Here is a 22,461-nt window from a genome sequence, read left to right as displayed (position 1 = left end):
TGACAGCTGCATTGGGCTGTGTCCCTATAGATTCTATTTCTTGGTCGGGCTTCGACACATTTGACAATGTGCTCCAAGCTTGTATACATTATATTTGCGGCATACTTGTGTGAAGGTTGTTTATCTGTGAGCACTTAAATGGATTTTCCTTTCGCTCAGATGGAGCGAATAACTAGGATAACACACTGAAGTAAAATGAAGGCTCAAGTTTCATGAAGAATTTTTTTTAATTTATTTATTTTTATTTCTTATAATGTGGAACAATGAAAAATCCACAACATGAATGCAGGTTATGTGGACTTTTAATAACAATAATATATATATATATATATATATATATATATATATATATATATATATATATATATATATATATATATATATATATATATTAGTGCTGTCAAGCAATTAATTTTTTTAACCAATAATAAAAAAAAATAATTAATTGTAATTAATCAAAAAAATCTGAACTGTATTTTAAATGAAAAACAGTTCTAATAGTTTTCTTTGCTCCTTGAATATGATCTGAATGGAATCATCTTTACTGGAATTTTTCTTTTTCAAAATGTATACAGCACATTTAGCTAGTATTTATTTCTGAGATAATGTGCTGAAGATGTACAGATAATATGGTACAGTGTTTGAATTTGGCTTTGCATGATATGCAAATTATGTTTTGGATGTGATGTACTCGCATCTGCCGATACTGGTCACTTAAAATGTTTATGTCCTCTTTTTTTTTTTTTTTTTTTTTAGAACTATGCAATTTGCAGTAAAAGCACATGCTTTTCAAAAACTGCCAGGAATTTTTGAAAGAATGTTTTTTTTCAGAAAGTTCCAGCCTCCAAAACATTGTTGTGATGTATGATTGTCCAAACCGAGTTAGACACGGTTCTGTTTTGATGTTTGTTGTTTCAAATGAAGCATCTTTGCCAAGACTGTCTGTGTTTGGCACTTGTCCATCGTTCACATTCACAACTTTTTAGTGTCCCACACACATTAGCCGTGGAAAGCAGCCAGTATTGGGCTTCGGGCCAGGCTCCATTTATTTTCTATTCATTTACTTTTATGTGCTAATGTCCTGTGCGGACGAGGACACTGTGCACACGTACATGGATATTTTAAAAAAATGTATATATATATATATATATATATATATATATATATATCCTCCTATGGATTTCAACCACGTGCCCGCACGCAGATTGGATATTTGTCCTTTAAAAAGCATTTAAAACTTGAAATACTACCAAACATATTAACATGAATTTTAGTGGAAGTACATTTATATGCAGTATTATTTTTTTTTTATTCAGTCATCCTTTTTAATGTAACTTTACCATTTTTAAATCTATAATTTGTTCAAACTGCATGTTGCACTGGCTTATAATAATATACAAAACATATTTCCTTTTAAAGGGGAAGTGAAGCTAAAATTTTATTTTATTTTTTTACAAGCATATGTTCAATATAGGCTCGCTTCTCGAAACATGTCTTTCTGTTTAATATTACATTTGCCGAATATGAGTTAAGCAGTAAAATCCTCCCGTTTTTAGTCATCTCAGGCTGTGGCCATTTTGTCACTTCTTTCGACTGAAAATCACATCACATTTTCTCAGGGCTCTGCTAACAACCAATTATTGCTTAGCTTCAGAAAACAGGTGATGACATGTTTGGACTTGTGAAGACGCAGAGAACATTATATTGCAAAGATTTTTTTGGGGAGGGGTTGACTTCCCCTTTAATGAACACATAGGCCTACTATGTTACTGTATTTTCATCGTGCTCATTATGGTGGTACTTTCATAAATATTTTTGAGGTGGTCCTTGATGGAAAATCTTTGAGAAGTGTTTTATATGTAAAGTCCATGACACATCTCGAGACAAAACAAAGAGGTCTGTGCTAAAAAGTAAAGAAAACAAATATCATTTATATACGTCTGACTGACACAAGGCACATTGGCTCGAAGCCAGGAGTGTTGGAGTTTGTGGATGCCCACAAAAGCTTTGCTACTGCCAGCCAGAGTGGGATTTTCCAAAGACTATTTCAACCTGTCACATTTGAACTGTTTTCACCACGGAATCACGACTGACTGAATTTACAGATTCTGCTGGTTTGCGGAAATGTAGATATTGCTCGTTGAAATCCATGTAGGCCTCCGCTTACCAAATAAATGCTTTTCGTACGGGTGAGTGATGAAGCTCATTGTCATTTAACAGCATGCAGTTGCCAAAGTTCGCATCACTTCCTTTGTGAGGTTCTGTAGCACACACACGTACACTTTTCCTACGTCCCACTAAAAAGGTTGGATGAAATCTCATCTATTAGAGATGACATTGACTATATGGATAGTTGTCTTTGATTTTGATCACAACTCCATTCATCTTTTGACAAGAAACATCAAAGCAAACTTGGGCTTTCTTCTCGACAAATATACCTTTAAAATTGTGTCTGAGTAATAGCAAGCAACAGTCTATATTTGGAACGCGCTTTGTCTTTATTTTGGAACCTTGTTTTGTGTTTTAAAGATTTAAATATGTCAAGTGGTGCTAAACCCAAACAAACTAAATTGAGAAAATGCAAAGCTGTCATTGTTTAAAATAACACAATTTGAGTGAAATTGGCATAGGATTTCAAGAGGGTCCTTGAAAAAAAAAAAAAAAATTCTTGCCTGCTCAAGAAATGCTGCAATTGATTTCATTTGGCATCAGGAATAAGCATCGCATTTCTTCTTCTTGGTGATATATGAATTAAAAGGCAAGTCCATACATTTCAAGTGCATTTCAAACAAAACACACTCAACCTCGAAAAGAGGAATGAATTAAAACTCTGATCTGGTTAGTCGACCTCCATACGCTGCATTTACAACTTTGCGGAATTTGCATTGCGAAAAACAGGAAGTCAGACATGATCTCACCAACAAAACATTTAACACCTACTCTTGACACGAAACTCTGTTCGTTAGTCTGTCTTCGTTTGAATGCAAGTGGTATGCGCTTTTGTTTGTTAAGGACACCGGGGAATCACGAGCTTCTAAACCCCCTTTCATAAACGTCAAGTGTGTACGCCACTTAACTCCTTACAACCTTGAAACAGAGCTACAACGCTGATCTGTGATCTTGTGTACTTTTCCCACTCCCTCTGTTATATATCTCAGTAGGTTACACAGACAACCCGAGGCAAAATAGATGTAATTTCTCGACGAATCGCGCATGCTGTTAGATTGTAAAGCATTTCCAAATACCTTTTGTACTCCAATTCAAAATGAAGCGAGCTTCGGGCTAGCATGGCCAACTCTTTGTTGTCTCCATTCGAAAGCCGTTGGAAATGTAGTTATCCATAAAAACAAGGTACAAGGTGCTGCTTTTGCCTCATTTTGTTCTTCTTTTTATTTTATTTCTTTTTTTTGTATTATCCTTATCTCTGAAGCTAGGATAGCATGCTTATCATGTCACCTGATTGAATGTTGTGCTACTTAGGGTTCTATTCTAAATCAACAGCGCCCCTGCTGGTTGCCTTCAAGTACTGCTGACCAATTTACACAATTAATTGTACACAATTAAATTCAAACCTTAACTCATTCAATCCACAAGACATACGTGTACATTTTCAAAAACGTAGTCTCCGCCTCCCAAAGACGTATTTATACGTTTTTGTCTTTTTTTGCATCATAGCTCCACGTTTTTATAGCATTAGAACACAATATTCTGTTGGTCTCGCAAAAATTAAGAAAAACGCTGGAATTAAGGGGTTTCCCTTTGTGGAAATGGCTGGCATTAAATGAGTTAATAATCAATCAATTATTTCCCCCGTGGCCCAGTAACACACGTTCTGTGTTAGTGAACAATAATTCGACAGAAATGTTTATTCAGTGCTTCAGACTTTCATTTGTGTGCGTCTTGCCCAGCTGTTTTTAAAATATCCCAAAATGAACAAAAACTTTGCCAAGGATTTATAACACCCTGTATACAGATTAAAAGTTTGTACATGAATCTCCGCCAGTTGAACTTCTTCATCTCCAATTTAATCTAGTTCACTGCTTAATTGGGTTATGTTTTTCAATATTTTTATTTATGAACTGGCTTTTATTTTTTTCCCCCTCCCTATTGTATCCATCTCTGTCAGTTGTCTCCAACGAGCACATTCTGTCCTTCCATTCACTCTGTATCGTGTCACTGATAAACTACTAGTTGCCCCAGACAGACCTTAAAAAATGGACCACATTTTCAGAATGACACGTTCAAACAAACACGTTCACCTTGGGGACATATATCTACTCTGCAAGCGTTCTTGGCAAGAAAGCGCCAATTGTAAAGACAGAGCACACACATTATATTTGTTCACTGCTCTTTTTGAGTGTTTGCAAGTGACCAAAGTTTATTTTCTGCCAATAAGACGTGTCATTGAGAATAGTCTTTGAAGACAGTTTTCAATGGCTCCGACTGTCATTTAATGGACAGCAGTCATTTGAAACAGTTAAACAATAGTTATGCCGAGGCAGGTTCGTAACTCAGAGCCACCGTCACAGCCAAATGGCGTCGGATTTTCTAGTTCTGCTGGTTTGGGTTTTGCATCGCATGGTTAATATGCATTCGTTTTTTTTTTTTTCCATGCACCGATGGCTGAGTGCCACGTTGTCCAAGTGATTTCCTTGACGTGTCTCATTTTAAGACGCCAAAAGTTAATATCACTTCAAACTGATTAATTAAAAAGTTGAGAATTTTTTTTCACTGTTTAATAATTGCATATTGAAAATAGATGAACAATTCAGAATTATGCGTTTTTTTTTAAATATGTGGCAATATCAATAATTCTTCTGATTGACTTCAGCGCAATTAAGTGAAATGATTTTAAAAGTATAAATCTGATATATTCCTAAATTCAATACGACTTTGCCATTCTACAAGTGCATTTGTGACACTCGCTGCAGTTTTCTCCTTTGTGGTTTCCTGAATGCACTTGGAATCAATGATCGTGTGAAAAGGTGAAGGCTTGCCAGTGGCCATGCTCGTACTGCCGTTGCGTGTTTTTTTTTGTTTTTTTTTTGTGTTGAGGTGTTTGAACTCCACGACTCACTTATTCTCTCTCAACTGTTAAAGCACCATTGATTCCAAAATGGGAAAGTCTATTTTGAAGCTCACCAGAAACCTGCACCCTGTGACATTTAAATTCTGGTAAATAACACAATTTTATGCACATTTGCAAATGGATTAGTTTAAACCTGTGTCGTACATGGTACAAGTCTGTGCTATGGTCTTTGCAGTTTTTTTTCCCCATTCCTGCAACAACAAGGCGCTCTATGTGGCACCCATGCCACACACTGTTTTTCAGGAGTTCTTATACGATCAGGGAGCAGTGACTGTGAAATACCATACAATATACCGTATTTTACGGACTTTAACGGACACACCTGTATATAAGCCGCAGCAACTCCTTTTGTAAAAAAAAAAAAAATACAAATAAAATGAATAAATAAATACGTGAATAAATAAATAAAAATACATATATATATATATATATATATAAATAAATAAATAAATAATTGAATTAAAAAAATGATACACAAGCTGCACCAGGCTATAAGCTGCAGTTTTCTATGTTGAAAAAAAAAAACGAGTTGTTTAATGCATGTACAGAACGATTTTGTACTGTGAATGCACATAAAGGTACATAAACAGATTGTTAAAACAGTGCCTTTTACACGGCAACAACTTTGCTAATTAAAACAGAACAGACCCGAGAGTAAAGAAAAAAGATCGAGATTTATTTAGTGTATTTTCTGAACTATAGAGCGCCCCTACTGGTGAAAAAGAAAATCCACAGAAAAGCCGGATGGTTGCATTAGCCGCACGGTTCAAAATCTAGAAAAAAAAGTCGTGGCTTATAGTCCGGTAAATGGGGTCATTCAAATGGTGAAAAACAGGACTACAAAGTTCTCTGCCTTTGCATGGCTTTTCAGCAATTTTCTTCAAATGTATTTCGAAATTGAATCGATTCCACAGTGTCATGAAAGAGTCGACGCAAAAGTGTAAAAGTAACTTGAGAGCATTTATCAGTGTTACGGAGTGCGAGGCAGAGCTGGAGATGGACGAGAAGATCCAGATGGGTCGTCAAGACAGATGGATGCAGCAACAAAAAAAGCACACGGGCAAGCTGACTGATTGGTCATCTGACTGTAAAGATAACTCTCACGAAGCGGCTGTCTCATCGCATGAGCTGGATGACTGACTGGACGGCTGACCGGCAGTATCATCTGTCCCATATTTTAAAGCAAGCCCGCTTCATTTTGAATACAGACATTTCATTGCTCCGATTTTTTTTTTTTTTGGGCCCCATTGAATTCCATGCGGGTGGCCGTCTGGTTGAGCACGATGGCCTCACGGTGCAGAGGTTCGGCTGGGTGGAATTTGCATGTTCTGCCCGTGCCTCCCTGGGTTTTTCTCCGGGTACTCCGGTTTCCTCCCACATGCCAAAAACATGTGAGGTAGTTTGATTGGACACGCTGAATTGTCCCTAGGTGTGATTGGGAGTGTTAGTTTGTGCGTGCCCTGCGATTGGCTGGCAACCGACCCTGTTTCCTTTCAATTGTGAAAAAAATAAAAGCACACAGAATTTCAGTTCAGACTCCAAAAGTCGTCATGCTACCAATTGAAGGAAATTCAATCTTATTAAATCCATAAAAAAAACTCCTGAAATGTGGTATTATATACATTCACATTTGATGTTAATTATTTCTATTTTTAAGTTATTTTTGCGATTTTTTATTTTTTTATTTTAGTGTTAAAAATAACACATATCTAAGGGGAGCATTTCTCGTGCTCTCCGAAGACATGACTCTTTAGCAGCAATTAAGCATTCAAACGCACTAATTCAGTGTTTAAATAAAAGCTTACAATAATTCTGGAAAGGATACAAAAGCCAACTTGAATCGTGCAATCAACTTACACTTGCTTGACAGCTTTTTAAATAATCATGTTCATTCATTTAATTAAGATGAACGTAGAATCCCAGAGAGTAAGATCTCTTGTTCTTGTTAAATACAAATGTAAAAAAAATCTCCTTTTGGTGGCATTATTGCAAATAAATCAACCAAAAAGTCCAAATGTATTTGTCCTGGTCCCGTGTTTTCTCAATGACCTCATGTTGTCTGAGGACTTTATGCCCCCGGTAGCAAAATGATGACAAATTAGGGAAGAGAATTTCACTTGCCGGGACACAGGTCTGAGATCGCCTTGGGTTACCTCCAAAAGATCTGGACCAAGTGGCTGGGGAGGGACAAAGTCTGGGCTCCCCTGATGACGCTTCTGCTCCTGCGACCAGACAGATAAGCGCAAGGAAATTGATGGATGGCTGATTTCTTCGGGATCTTCCACATGAGAATATTATTGCACGCAAGATTGCATAGCGACGCTGTTGCTTGACATTTGCTTTTATTGCTTGTTAGAGCTTTTATATTGCATAAATTGATCAAGTAATATTTGTGTTATGATTATATACTATAAATGTTATACTGAACAACCGCACAAAAATGTCTTTTTGTTTGTTGTTATCCACAAGCTCCTTTATTTTGTTTGTCTGTCCCCTTTGTCCTTGCTTTGAGGCCAAACAAATCTTTTTTCCACTGTTCTTTTTTTTTTTTTTCCATAGACCTCCACGTTCCTTTTAGATGGATGACATAGATTGTTCTCATTGACCGTGTATGTACTTTTTTTTTTTTTTTAGCGGTTGTCTTGTCATCTTTGGTCAATTCTTTGTGGACCACATCAATTCACAGTGTCTCATGATGTTATTATCGCCACTGATGCTTACATTAGCTCTGCTCGCTAGTTGCTACTTCCTATTCGGTGATAAAAAAAAAAAAAGATTTCTTCTCACGCAAAACATATTTGCTGAGTTTCCGCTTTGCGATCGCAGACAGGCCAGTTTTCACCTTTTACTCTTGACTACAAAGACGATATTTTGGTGTGGGTTCGGTTCAAGGAGAAACACATATCTCTGTCAAAGTTTGCCTTGAAGCTGGAGGGTGCTGGGGAATAAAAACTTGTGTTTGGGATTTTGTGAGCGAGAGAAGACTGTCTGGCTCTCAATGATACACTTCCAGAGAAAAATCCTCCAATCGTCCATTTTCGATAGAAATGATATATGATTGGGGCAAATGTATTATACGCAATCTGATCTTTCCAACAACAAGTTGTAATTTTGAGAGTTTTGCCTGGTGAGTGTAACACAAGCAGAAATCAAACTTCTTGCATGGAAGATCAGATGCATTGCGAATGGTTTATTTCGGTTCACGAGGCCATTTCGGATCTTCACTTCAATCACTTCAAAAGGATCTTTAGAATAGATTTATAATTAGCAGTCTTATTCCCACCTCCCCTTTTTAAACGCTTTAAAAGGGAACCCAATTGAAGTCAATTGCGACTTCAATGTCAGTCTTGCAGTTTCGACACGGAGGAATAGTCGCGATGATTGCAATTTACGGTCGAGCAACAGACGTCATTTGACAACCAAAATACTTGAAGTGCTCCGTTTTTCTTCACATTTGCAGGTGCGTTACCCACTGGCTCCCCATATATTTTTTTTTATACCACCACAGATCATGTCAATAGAATCAAACCGAATAATAATTCTACACCACCGCAAAATGATTAGCCTAATAATTACCGGTATTACGCAACCGCTTCAAAAGTGAGCACTGTTATGACAACAATTTTACACTGATCAGCTGAGACTGCAAGGCGAGTGAGCGTAACGTGGCTAAGAAGTGAGTACACATTAAATAGACATTGTGGGAAACTGCGCTCCTCGAGGGTCGTCGATCGGGCTGGACAAAAATGGTCCTCGAGGGCCGCTATCCTGCGTGCTTTAGATGTTTCCCTCCTTCCTACACACCTGATTTAAATGAGCTGCGCAAAAACCCAATAACGATCCTGATCGTTTTAATCAGGTGTGCTGGAAGGAGGGAAACATCTAAAGCATGCAAAATAGCGGCCCATTTTTGTCCACCCCGATCGAATCATTAGTTGGTGATTTTAATGATGTCACCAATTATGAAGGTTTTTATTTATTTCCCCCATAATAACATAATTTTCACGACTGTATACACAATTTGGTTAATTATCCAGCCAGTCAATTTCAACCCTCACAGTTTTGTTGTTTTTTTTTTTGTTTTTTTTATCTGTGAGCCGTCCCCTTTCTGCTCGCCCAATCGTCACCTCTCTATTAATCTTGAGGAGGCCATTACAGATTCCATTACAGAGTAAAACTCATATCTTTTGCATCCAAGATTGGATTTTGAGCATCATTAAACAGTGCAATTCAATGTTAAACGTGAACTCCTTTAATTACTGTTTGTTGCCGTGCATGTTCGGGGTTGCTAACAGATGTTCGGATTCTATTTTTCAAAGGAAACTGCAGGAGGTCGAAGCCTTAAAGTTGGGGAACATGGAAAAAAAGTTCTGTCCGGGCTTGGGATTTAAGCACAATGTCACAGAGTAGACAAGCCCAAATAGTTGATGGTGTACTTCAAATTTTGATCCTGCTCTGTTTAAAATAATCCTCCCCATTTTTCTCGTAGGTTGTCGGGGTTCATGCTGCCTTCTCCGATAGTCAGCACTGGATCTATATTGGCCTTGTGGTTTACCACCGATTTCGCCGTCAGTGCGCAGGGCTTCAAAGCTGTCTACGAAGGTAAGATCACATGTGGAAATGTGTTCTATTGTTAAATTTCGCTTATTAGACCGAATATGGAGGAACAGCGTCAACTACAGTTCATACCGAGGTCAATCTGGCCACAATATTAGGGACACCTACGACATATAAAAAGCATGCAGAAAAAAACCAAACATTTTTTTTTAATCATAATTACGTTGAGGCTACATTTCCATTGTTTGATTTCTGTGGTTGCGGTTTGCATCCGTGTTTAAATGTCGCACGTCATCATATGAGATGTTTCAGATATGCGGCAGGTTATTTACATATTTATTTATTTTTCTAAGATGTCCCTTTCAGCTGCATGGTGGATCTTCAAGCCTTTTTGTTTTTTTTTTACTGTGCAAAAGCAAAGTCTGATTTACTCCAACCTTTGGAGTTAGTATTGAGTCGGATGTTTATTGGAAATGCAGTCGGACAGAATGAGGTTCGAGAGGAGACTGACAGCAAGAAAACAGCAGAGAACAATAACAGCGAAACAATAGCAGATGAAAACAAACAAAACCAAAAAAAAAAGGCTATCGAGGAGTTCTTATCTGTTTGTGAACTGGGAAGACAGTGTGACTCCCTGCGAGGAAATGACACAAGCTGCAAATATGACAGGACAGGACAGGACAGGGATAATGAGCTAGTATGTTGGGAATCGCTCCATGTCAGGCCATGAGCCTTGTGACTACTCGCCTTAAAATGATCACCAGGTCATCATTGTCCCTGTGAATATTTTACAGTTCACCGCCATTGCAAAGGACTGCATATTTAAGAATATCCGTTTGCAATCCGTCTGTGTTAGCCTGAAATGAAAACGAGGGTGAGACATCCATGGGCTTTGGGTGTTGGTGTCAGTCCTCAGAACAGACAAATCAGAGGGCCGCATCTCGTGTTGAATAGGCTATATTTTTCCTGCGTGGAAGATGCAAGTGAGCTTGGGCTCTGCTGGTGATTTATGAGGAAAAGCTGCCCATGTTAATGATTCTGTGTGGGCGACTCTCCGCTCGCTGCTGCTGTCTTGGTCTTCTCAGTATCAGTTGGAGCTGGTACGAGTGTTAACGTTGTAAATGTGAGGCTATCTTGTCATTTACTTACGTGTGCTTTTCATTGGCGCGCTGAGGTGTGCATCCGTTACCACCTGTGCTTGTTGTGTGGTGACCCCCTTTTGGGCGTTGGTGTAACTATTGCCACTCAAAGGCTGGGCCTTTGGGAGACACTAAGCAATGCACAAACATACGCACACACACGCCCACACACACACTTCTATAAGAGGAGTGTCTATGAATAATGAGCCCCAAATATTAAACTCAAAACTCATTCAAACCATAAGACATACATAAACCTTTTCAAAAACGTAGTCCCCGCCTCCCAAAGACGTATTTATACGTCTTGGACTTTTTTTTTTTTTTTTTGCGTCATTGCTCCTGGTTTTTATCACATTAGAACAGAATATACTGTTGGCCTCGTAAAACCAGTCAAAATCCAGAAAAACGCTCGGATTTGGGGGTTTTCTCTAGTGAAAATGGCTGGGATTAAATGAGTTAAATGAATATATATCCAGTACTTAGTCAATGTGCGTCTGTGTTTCAAGCTGAATTTTTTTATTATTTTTTTTTGCACAGGTTTTGTTTCCTTTAACAAGTTGAGCAACTCAAAGAGAAGCTTCGAAAACAAACATTGCTGGCTTCTCCATGAATTGAAATTCTAAAATGAAAAACGTCTCATACTTTTTGAATGGAGAACGATGTCCATGCCGTTTTCTAAATAACAACAGCTGACACGTCTATATTGTCAAATAATGACGACCAGAGTGGTCAGATTGCAAATTCACCTTCCTTGATTCACTAAAATGACAAAAAAAATAAGGCATGGCAAAAGTTAAAAAGTAATTGTCTTGAGAGCCGAGTCTATAAACAGGATTGGCGCCTGGTGAAGACTTTTCTTCTCAACCTCTTGGACAGCGCGAAACAGCTGAAATGCATCCGAGTGGCTAGGATAAACTGTGACTTGCATTCACACGCTGCGGTTGTCGTCTCGGTTTTATTCCGCAGAGCATTCAATGTTCCAAATGGAAATGTCAACATTGTAGGCAGACACTGATGAGCATGAAATATTATCCTCAGTCAAGCTGGAATCTAATAAATGAGTCACTTTAGAACCTTTGTTTCTGTGCGGGGGCGTGCGGTTATGTCATTTGACTGGGAAGAATAGAGTTAACGGTCACTCGTTGTCAGTGCAGTAATATTTTGCATTTTGGTACTAATCTAGTATTTTTTTTATTTATTTTATTTCTTTATTATTATTATTGCAGTTATTGAGTTTGGTAACGCGTTACAAATTCCGCGACCTTAACATGAATTGAATCCAATATTTTTGAAAGGAGGTGCAGTTTACCTCCTCACTTACTGGGTAAGATACAAAGCGAAGCAATCTGAGTTCCAGCGTAGTTTATACTTTTCCTGTGGGAAACGTTGTGCCGTCCCTGGGATCTGAATGGATCAACCCCCCACTATGATGTCATATTGTTCTTCTCTGGGACACGTGATTCCGTCAAAAGACCAGGCGAGAAATCAATCAACACAAGTTGGATGACAATGAACATTTGTTGTTAGCGACTAAAGTCAAGTTGCTTTGTGGCTTGTGGCTGCAAAGACGAGATAATCATCAATCCATTTGGCCTCCAAGCCAGCGAAAAGCAGCGGGAGACAGGTGTGAATGGAATTGCGTGGGTCACAAATGGAAAACATTTGTGCTACTTCAGCTTTTGGAGTCAATAGTGCTTCTTTCATAATCCCCCCCCGCCCCCCCCTTCCTCGAGACTTTGAGAGAGTGCCTTCCTAAAAATATCCTTTCACCTTTATATATTTAACGCCGTGAATCCTAGATTTGTTTGAAACTTCTTTCCTTTCACATTGATATTCCACTCACCGTTTTTCCCCCCACCTCGACTGAGTGCCTTTCGAGTTTAACGTTTCGACTAAAGTTAAACAAGTCTATGAATTTATGGAAGGAGAGCAAACTGAATTTGCCGTGTGTGAACACCGCTAATAGATAAAGTTGAAGAGAGGTACATAGTCGAGGTTGAAGGGGGGGGTTCGTCAGCGTCTGGATGCGTGCTTTAAATGAAGCCATGAGTAATGGAAAGCAATCCCTCACTGATAAAAAGCCAAGTTTGCAGAGCAGCCCTGCAAAGGCAAGATAATCATCAATTAATTTGGCCCCAAAGCCAGAGGAGAGCAGCGGGAGAGAGGTGTGAATGGAGACATTTAAAATGAGAAGGGAGATGACTTGGAACATGAGGGAAGCAGGAAGGCACACAGAGGGGATTGTATCTGTCTGTAATCAGACATTAGGGAGGAAACTCAATATTAATAGAAGGGGCGGGGGTGGTGGTGGGGGGGGGGGGTTTGCTATGAACATCACCATCATTATCAACATCAAACCTAATAGTAAGAGCAATTTTGTATTCTGATGTAATGATCAAAGAGCCAATGGGGATTTGTGTCGCATGCAATCTTGCCATCTCCCTCAGCTCATCTCGTTCTTTTCAAATAAAACGCTCGGAACATTTTAAAGTCAATGAAAGGAATAGGATGGTGGTCTTGGTAATCTTTGTATATGTTGCGTCATGTGACCTCACAACGGTTTCCCAAGTGTAAGCCGGAAACTTAAAGACTTGTTTTGCTCTCGTGGTGCCAAATGCTAAAACGTCTAAATATTTATACCTTTTGGTGAAAGATTGCCTCTCTTCAAATGAGTTTCAAATTGTCGCTTAGCAACAAGGAGCAGTGCCAGAACTTCCCCTGAGCATTTGTTAAGTGCTGCGACGTAAAAGTGCAAAGGCAGCGCCAGGACTGTCCCACACTGAGGAGATATTGTGCAACTTGCAACGTTATTTGGGCTGCTGGTCATTTTCACACAGGACAGATTTCGGCACATTTCCAAATAGTCGGGGCAAGGTAGGCAAGGACAATTTGGGGTTGGAGGGCAAAGTAACTGGAGGATTCTCATGCAATTGTACTGAGAACATCCAAACTCCACACGGAAGCGCCAGAGCCAATATTCAAATCTCAAAACTGAAAACATGTAAACACATTACAAGATAAGTGTGAGTCACAACTGAATAGTGTATCATTTTACCTTTTATAGAGGCCGATAATGCGCATATTCATTTTGTTCGACGACATGAGGAAGGATAATAGTATACAATTCCAAAATAATTACTTTTAATGTATCTAATTATCGTACGTAATTTACGAGCTATTTATTTCAATGCAATTTAATTAGCCATTTCTGTGAAGGTCTTTTCATTATTCGCATTTTACAATTGAACAAAGCTGCCTTAATTAGTCAAGCTTATTAAATACATATTGTCGATAGTTTTGGAGAAGGTGCATTTCACTAACTTTTTTTGGGGGGGTGTATCGATGTGGCAAAGAAAAAAATTTAATTTTATTTGAACTTTTCTGACTCTCTTTTATGACTTTAAGCCACACATATGTTCCTGTTTGTCGGATTGACTCAATTTGCAGCAGATTTTTTTTTTCCTCCCGTTGAGAGACATGAATTCAACATGACTTGGAAGCTCATGAGAGGGGCTTTGGCCATTCAACACAGACACGCTCCAACATATTTCACAAACATGCATACAGCACATGGCAAACACGGGTAACTGATGGAGATTACATAGGATTCGCTTTGGAATTTATTTATTTTTTTATTGAGGGAAAGATAGATTATTAGGAAAAAAACACAATTGTTCCACATGAATGCTTCCAGTGCACGAAAATGCCAAATGTATTAAAAAATAAATAAATTAATTAAAAATGTATTAACATTGTAATTAAATTTATTATTAACTTATTCACTACCAGCCCAGTAAAAAAAAAAAATAGGATTTTGACGTATTTAGCCGTCATTGGTAATGAATGAGTTAACATGGAAATTATTTTTAAAACTAAAAACTGTACAACCGAGTACTTTAGTCTATGGCATATTTTTATTTCCCCCTCATTACTCGTTACAATATTATTCACTTTGTTTCAGGAGTCTGGGCTCATAAACACCCACTCGGAACAGCTTCCAAATCTTTGTGTCTTGATGTACAGCTTTGCACCAACGCTGGCGAGAGCCTCGCGCAGTCACGACTTCTGAATGCAAAAAGGATCGCAGTTTCCTGCTGTGGCAATTTGGGTTCCTTCGACATGTTGTAACACATGAGACAAGCTTTTTCGTCTGTAGTTTTTTTTTTTCCTGAAGCCTCTAGCCAGATAGTTTCCTTGGTGGCGTCTTTATTTTTCCGAGTTTCATCTTAACCAATCTCAAAGGGAAGCGCATAACAATGTCAGATTGTCGAAATGCATGTTTTGACATCGTATGGAAAATATATGGATTGTCGGCAGTGAGGCCAAACTACTGCACATTTGAAGGCGTGACTTTGATTTGGGTTTTCGAAGGAAGATATTTTGTAATAGTGTCACATGCTTCGGCGTTATTTTATTCAAGGTATGGTCTCCAGTCTGCCATTCCTCGAGGCATCAATTATTAATATTTTAATATTTAAATATGCTCTCTGCGATTGTGGAAGTCGGATTGTTGTCATGAATCCCAAAAATCACCTGCCTGTGGTTGTCCTCAGTCTCAATCGGTTTCTTTCTTTGGGTGAATTTCATCGGTTAATGGACGTTAGGAGAAACTGCTTAGCTTATATCATTAATATGTCATAGTAATAATTTCGGGCCTGTTATAGACCCTTGAGGTACCCCATAAGTTACCTTTAATAACTTTTTTTTTTCATCCGAAAATACTCTGCATCCATTCATGTGTCAAGCCGCTTACCCCTTTTCATTCAGATTTCTTTCCGTAGTGTACTATGGACGAGAGTATCAAATTTTTAAATGCTTTGTGTGTTTGACATGTGTGTTTTTCATGTGAGATTTAAGTCAGTGATTCTTCCCCTATTGAGTATGAAAAAAGGCAATTTGACCTTTAGCGTTAGTGTTTATAATGACGGAACTGTCGAAAAAAAAACAAAAAAAAACGTCCGTTATCTTAAAAAGAAAAAAAACAATATGGAAAGCATGACATTCTTACCCAGATAACTACATTCTTTTATCTATATAGTCTAAAGGTGCCACAATTATTATCTTGGCTTTTACCTAACATTCTATATGTACTGGTGCAATTAAATGCTTCTTTTTCCATGTCAAGCTCTTAACGGTAGCGACAACCTTCATTAGGCAGGAGAATTATTAAGCTTGTAGATTTGTCAGCAGCAGCACAGCCTCCATCTGTGTGAGGGAAAATAAATTCATTTGGAGTTTCTCTTGATTAGCTTGTTGAGGGAATACTGGAGGGTGTGTGCGCAGTGATGCAAGTGGTCATCTGTACAAATATGAGATTAACTCTTTGAAGTGGTTGGCTGTAAACATTATATGAGGATTTTGATCAGCGCTTTGATGTATATGAGCGGGTGAGAACACACGCCCTTGCATATGTGAGCGAAAATCTAAGGTATGCATTCATACAAGACGCAGAAATCATTTGAAGTGTGCAATATAAGTTGTTTTTAAGAAAAAAAAAATTTAACCAGCAATGTAATTACTGTATTTTCCAGACTATAAGGCACACCTGCATATAGGCCGCAGCAAAAAATAAATAAATAAATAAATGATAATAATTTAAAAAATAAATAAATAATATATATACATATATATATGTATGTATATATATAATAAATAAGTAATCAAGTATTTAAAAAGTCTCGAAACATGTGCCAAAAATTAAGCAGATATCTCCACTCGTGAACGCTGTCGGCGTGTCAGCTGAACGTGCTGAAATGCCTCAGTCAACTGTAAGCCGTCAGTCAAATTACGCAAACAAGAGTTGCAAATATCATGCTAGTCAATCAAGAATCTTTCTTATCCCTACATATTACATGTTTGAACTGCCAAAATATTCGCTTAAAGCCGCCGGTGACTGGACCTCATCCCATTGGGTTGTTGTGGGGAAATTCCACACTGCAACAACCAGGCGCTCTAAAGCAGCCCGAAGCCGCCGTCTGTCCACATGCTTGGCTGTCAAGTTAGACTTCAAAAAAAAAAAAAATCCCGTCAGTCACACCAGCAGACTCTCTGAAGTGCGATGGTAAGGGTAACTCATGCCGAGTACTGGTTTGTCACTGGGCTACGGTTTTAGCCACGCCTAGAAATGATGCTACATCTCCACTAATGAGTACTGTACTAAGTTCAATTTTTTTTTTCAAATTGTCATCATTATCTTCACATGTATAAAGTGCAGCATTTAGAAACAAATCTCTGAATTCACTTTCCAGTGTCTCTTTAAAGCGTCTACTGCTGAGCCCATTTGAACTTTGTTAACCAAAATAGCAGCACCGAGCAAGGCATGAAATGTCCCTCAGATCACATCAAGTGGAAAAGTATTACCTGCTGCTACTCAGATGCTGTAAACTAAATATGATCTTACATTATGTGGACATGGCGAATTTCTGGCAATGAGTGTTCCCATTGGCGCTATTATCTCCATAATCGCAGTGTTTTTGCTTCCATTTTTATGTTCTGTTTGTTCAGATTAGTTACACCCATAATGCCTCTCTGGAGACTGTCTTGGTTCTTGCGGGTGCATTCTTTTATTTCATAGTCCTTTTCTTTTGTTTTAAATTGTCGTATAGTGCTTCCGTGCAAGCCACGGGTTCCGTTGCCATTCACTGACTGTCTGAGTGTGAGTGAATTTACTTGTAAGCAAAAATAAATAAATAAATTGATTTGAGTGCTGCATGGTTGCAGTGAACACAAATCAACTCATTTCATAACAAGCAGCAGGTTGGCAAATGGTGAACGGTCTTAAAAAAAAAAAAAAAGTTTCAAGCTGTTTAACACTACTTACAATTCAAGTATACTGTCAAATGAAACAAAACAAAAAAAATTCTTATTGTATATTTAAAACAACCACAGACTGTACTTTTGCCTCTGGCATGTCAACTGAATCTAATATTAAAAAAACAATCCGAAATTCTAGATTCATGGCACTTCCATTCATTTCCGTGGCGAAAATTTGAGTTTTATTTTGAATGTGCTAAATGTGACAAATTAAACTCTTTCTCGGTGGTATCACAATTTAATCAACAAAAAGAAATCTCCAGCGTGTATCATTTTATTTCTATATTTTTAGTGTGCTGACATGATGAGTTCAAGCTCCAACAGTGTGCTGTTCCGAGTCGAGACTCCCAAATCATTATCAGGGTAAATCCCCCTAATCCCTCCTCTGTGCAGGAACTAAGAACGTTGCTAACATGAGGACCGTTATTGCTCGCTGCTTTATTTGAAAAATAGCCTCTAGAGGGGTCAGTATAGTCGCTAAAAATAATAACTTCGCCCTTATGCTATCATGACACATATCTGAATGCTTGGCAGCAAAAAAAAAAAAAAATGTAAAAAAAATGAAATTGTGTGAGTTGAACTTTTGTATTGTAAATCCGGTATCAGTTGGTAAAATAAATAAACGCGACTGCGCTCCTGCTCTTGCTGTTCAAGTATGCTGGACACTAAGTCGAAAAGTGTTTTCCATGCCAACGGAGTCAGCAGGGGGCGTTTCTTGGCGCAAACAGATCGTTAAACATGGGGGGGGGGGGGGGGAGTACAAAGGCATTTGACAACTTTGATGATCAGATCCTGTTTCATATTTGTCTCTGTGTGTGTGTGTGTGTGTGTGTGTGTGTGTGTGTTGGCAGACAGTTTCAGCACTAAACCGTATCGACTGCGACACCATAGGATGCCGTGCACGTGGGGGTGTGTCACATAACTGTTGTTTCTGTTGTTACATCGATCAAGGTTGCAATGTCAACTGTCCAACTGGGTGTGTGTGTGTGTGTGTACGTGTTTCAGTGTGTGCGTGTGGCTGTTAGGCCAAAGGTGACCGCCACTAGCTTTTGAGTCTGTGCCAACACTCTCTCGCTCTCGCTTTCTCATACCGGTAGCAAGAAGGAGAAGGTGGGAATCAACCTTCTCTGTTGACAATGTTGTGAAATCAATATGACATCTGAGACGCTTAGCGTTTTGGCTAGCTTCTTTTGGGCCAGTTTTGGTCAAGAGGGCAATACGTGACTGAGCATTTTTTTTTCATATTTCACAGTGCTGCTTTTATGGATGGGAGGAAGGGTGTATTTCAGAAGTTGACATTTTTATAGCATGAACTCATTTATACCTTGTTTCAGTCCAGGATTCATTTGATCATTATTTTTATGTCTACCTGAGCTGTAACTGCATTTAAAGAGGGAGTTTCCTGATTTAAAAAGAATTCAGTGAGCTCGTGTTGCCAGGCAGATTTCACAATACCAGGAGCATGCACTATTCGTCCGAGGCCTTCAGATATAAACGAGCGGGCGTCAGTTCTGTCTCAATGGGGCTTTTACAGTTGATAGACATTTACGATAGCCAATCAGATCACGAGTAGGTTACAATGAGCCTTCTCGCTCGCCTTACGCTGAAGGTGATGAACGCATTTTGTGAGGGGGCATCACGATGCGGAATCAACACACCCAAAAGTCGTAACTGGCGACCGTTCGAAAATGTCAAATATATTCTTGCTTTTTTTTTAAACCACAATGGCCGTAGGAGGGAAAAGTGTGGATTTAATTGCAGATACACTTGCGAGGCCATTTTCAAGACGGACCTTTTCAAGAGAAGCAAGGTCGTCCAACACTCACTCAGTAATGCATAAGTGTGTTTCTATATATTATGTGTCCATCCGTGGTGTCGTAAATGATGGTATTGTGAGGGGGATTCATTTAAAGTAGGACTAAGTAGGATATCACTGAAAGCCTATGTGTGAAATGTACAGCCTGCCACGGTGAGAGCGACATTAAATGCGAACGTGCAGTGACGCATTACTTACACAACATAGGATAAAACCGGGAAAACTTTGATCAACATAATGGCCACCCTCTTCGGTATAACATTAAAACACTTGACTGTTTGTTTTCGCCGCACATGGCACAGCTTTACTCCCGTAATGCATGACCTCTTGCATTTATTATTATTATCATCCGGTTTTCTCCAGTCACCAGGGAACTTCTCATTGATGGAGCGCCTCCTCAAAAGGCACCTTAAACTCTCAACTCTTCTCAGCAAGAAATCAAATGCACTCAGTGTAAAACATTAATTGGTCCAATTACCCTTCTAAGATTCTCACAAAGCGTAGTGGTTCCACATGATTTATTTATAACTCCGTACTCAATATCAAAAGGGATCTCTGTATCTTATGTGGAACGTAGGGAAGCCTATTAACTGTAATTAATTCATTGTGTTGTTTGTGTGACATTCATAGGAAGGCAACAATCAAGCGGCCATCAATAATGTTTATGTCAGATGACATCAATTTCTAATCGGTATTGACAATTGAGTCACCGAAGCGCGTCGGTCCTGCTGAGGAATTCAAAGTGAGAAAATGAGACGATCTAACCATTCATTTAGGAAACCGATAATGTCTCATTCATGGCCCGGCAATCAGGTTCAAGGTTGGTTCATTGATTCAAAACCCCGGGCCTCGATTCCGCCTTGCGATGCCGCCGGCCCTACTTTAAAAAGAGCAATGAACCTTCGGTCCCCCACTCAGATGAGTGGAATGCCTTACTTGTCGTTAAACACTTAAGTTGATGATGCATGAAGGAGATTATGTGAGGCTACAGATGCTGTGATACTATTGATTTTCCACTGTAATATTCTACCGGAAATAGTGTTTTCAAAGTCACACAGATCCACGCTGGATAGCTTAGTATTAAAGTAAAATTTCCCAAACTTTAACATGAGCATTGACCGATTTGCCTCGTCGCTATTTTTACAATGTGCAGTAGGAGAAGACTTTGGCCAAACATCTAAGCCTCATATCTCAATGTTGTGAAAAGTGAAGAAAATGTCCTAGGAACAGGAAGTTGCCTCGCGGACCACATAAAATGAGGTGGCGGACCAGATCTGGCCCCCGGGCCTTGAGTTTGACACTCACTGTAGAGCATGTTAAATCTCCTCATCCTTGCTTTTAAGTAACCCACTCAATCGTTACAGTTTACAATCTGTGTTACTTTATTTTGAGGAGGTATTTTTTTTTTTTTTAGTGATTGTTCCCCAGTTATAATTCAGTCCGCTTGTTTGACTGCACTGCGATCGGCTCCATTTGTATTGTTGGGTAATGATAAGCATTTTCATATCTGTGTCCTCATTTTCTCCTTTGTGGTTCTCCGTTTGATAAGCAAAGTTCATCCAATCAGTGTGAGAATCTTGGTGAAGCGGTGTTTACTTTCCCTCATTTAAGCTCTGCGCTCCTTTTCATTTCCTTGTGCATGTTTTCTGTTTCTTTTTTTTCTCCCCCTTTGGCTTTCACTCAGCAGCTTTCTAACGCTGGCTCTGTCTCACACCTTAAATCTATAACACACAACTTCCATCCAAGGGAAGAGTCTTATTATCAAGTTCAGGCTAAGGCCCGCTTCCAACAACTATCTATATCCAATCTGACATCCTGGGCATCCCTCCCTTGGCAAATTTCAAATTGAGGTTATTCTTCTGTGTCAGGTTTTAGTCGAGAGCTAATAGAGGGCTGAGCATCGCTGATAGACAACAGAGCTGAACATGTTAGACTATTTTCAGGTTGCAAGCTTAATCAACTGTGCCTATGCCACTGTTGCTGAAGCTGGGAAAAATATTTGATGATTAGATCATTAAACATTTGGCCAATTGATTTTGGGCAACTGAAAGACACATATAAGTGATGGCCAGTGTATGAAATATAATTATATATAAATTAGACTACAAATTATTTTCATAGTCAAGCAAACATTTACATTTTTTTCCCCAAACACTTTCAAAATGCGATTTTACCCAAAAATCCAGCATGAGGACAGTATGCATAAAAAAATGAATAAACACCCCATCCGTCAGTCACAACACTTTTCCAATTTAATATCCTCAGTACTACACAACATTGAGCACGTTTATTTCCTTTGTGTCGTGAGGAATTCCCATCATGCATATCTGCATTAAAGTTCATCTGTGTGTAACGTTCCGCACCGAGCAAGTGGGTACATGTATGTTTTCACATGATTATGAGTTTGTGTAGTATAAAGTGAATGCTTGACTTGAAGCAGATGAAGCAGAAAATTAAATGCAGGGGATGCATAATAAGGCATGCGTGCGTGTATATGAGATGAGCATGTGTGACTTGCACCGTAGAATAACAACCAGTCATCGGATGGATCGACAACACATTAGCAGGGCTGAATGATTTCTTTAAAAGGGAAACGGAGGATGGTAAAAAGCAGGTTGCGGGGTAAGACGAGGAAGACGGGGGAGAAGCAAGTGAGGACGAAGATAATGCATCATGATGCATACGAGGGAAGGTGTTGGGAGAAGAGGAGTTAAAAAAATTTTTTTTTTAAAAAAAGCAAAGAGAGCAGCAGAGCAGAGTGGAGAGGAAAGGCGCGAGAGGCAGACAATCCGAGAATACCAAACACTTTTCTGGCTGAGAGAGAAAGACGAGAGGAGGGCTTGCAGAGAAAAGTAGAGGGCAAGGCCGGAATACCAAACACAATAAACGCGATGAGGTGTTTTAACTATTTTTCAAACTATACCCAAAGTATTGCTTGTACTTGAAAAAGAGAAACATCACTTTGTCTGTTTTGTTGTTTAGTAACCTTGACACAACGTGTGGTATCATACAATTTATCCGAATTTTGTTTTGGCTGCTTGATCACG

The 22,461-nt window shown here is 38.9% G+C and overlaps 1 protein-coding gene across 1 annotated transcript in view; it reads left to right on the top strand.

The window, feature by feature from the left end:
• Positions 1-22,461, top strand: part of LOC148337336 (CUB and sushi domain-containing protein 1-like) — a 377,282-nt gene that overhangs the window by 146,371 nt on the left and 208,450 nt on the right. The window contains exon 5 of the mRNA XM_088296642.1: positions 9,579-9,691. Within this exon, the coding sequence (XP_088152768.1) occupies positions 9,579-9,691 (113 nt within the window). The remainder of the gene's footprint in view (positions 1-9,578; positions 9,692-22,461) is intronic.

Source organism: Idiotropiscis lumnitzeri, chromosome 5, assembly GCF_059441095.1.
Source record: "Idiotropiscis lumnitzeri isolate Australia: NSW breed Sydney's pygmy pipehorse chromosome 5, RoL_Ilum_1.0, whole genome shotgun sequence".
Taxonomy (NCBI): Eukaryota; Metazoa; Chordata; class Actinopteri; order Syngnathiformes; family Syngnathidae; genus Idiotropiscis; species Idiotropiscis lumnitzeri.
This window is presented reverse-complemented; position numbering and strand designations above follow the sequence as displayed.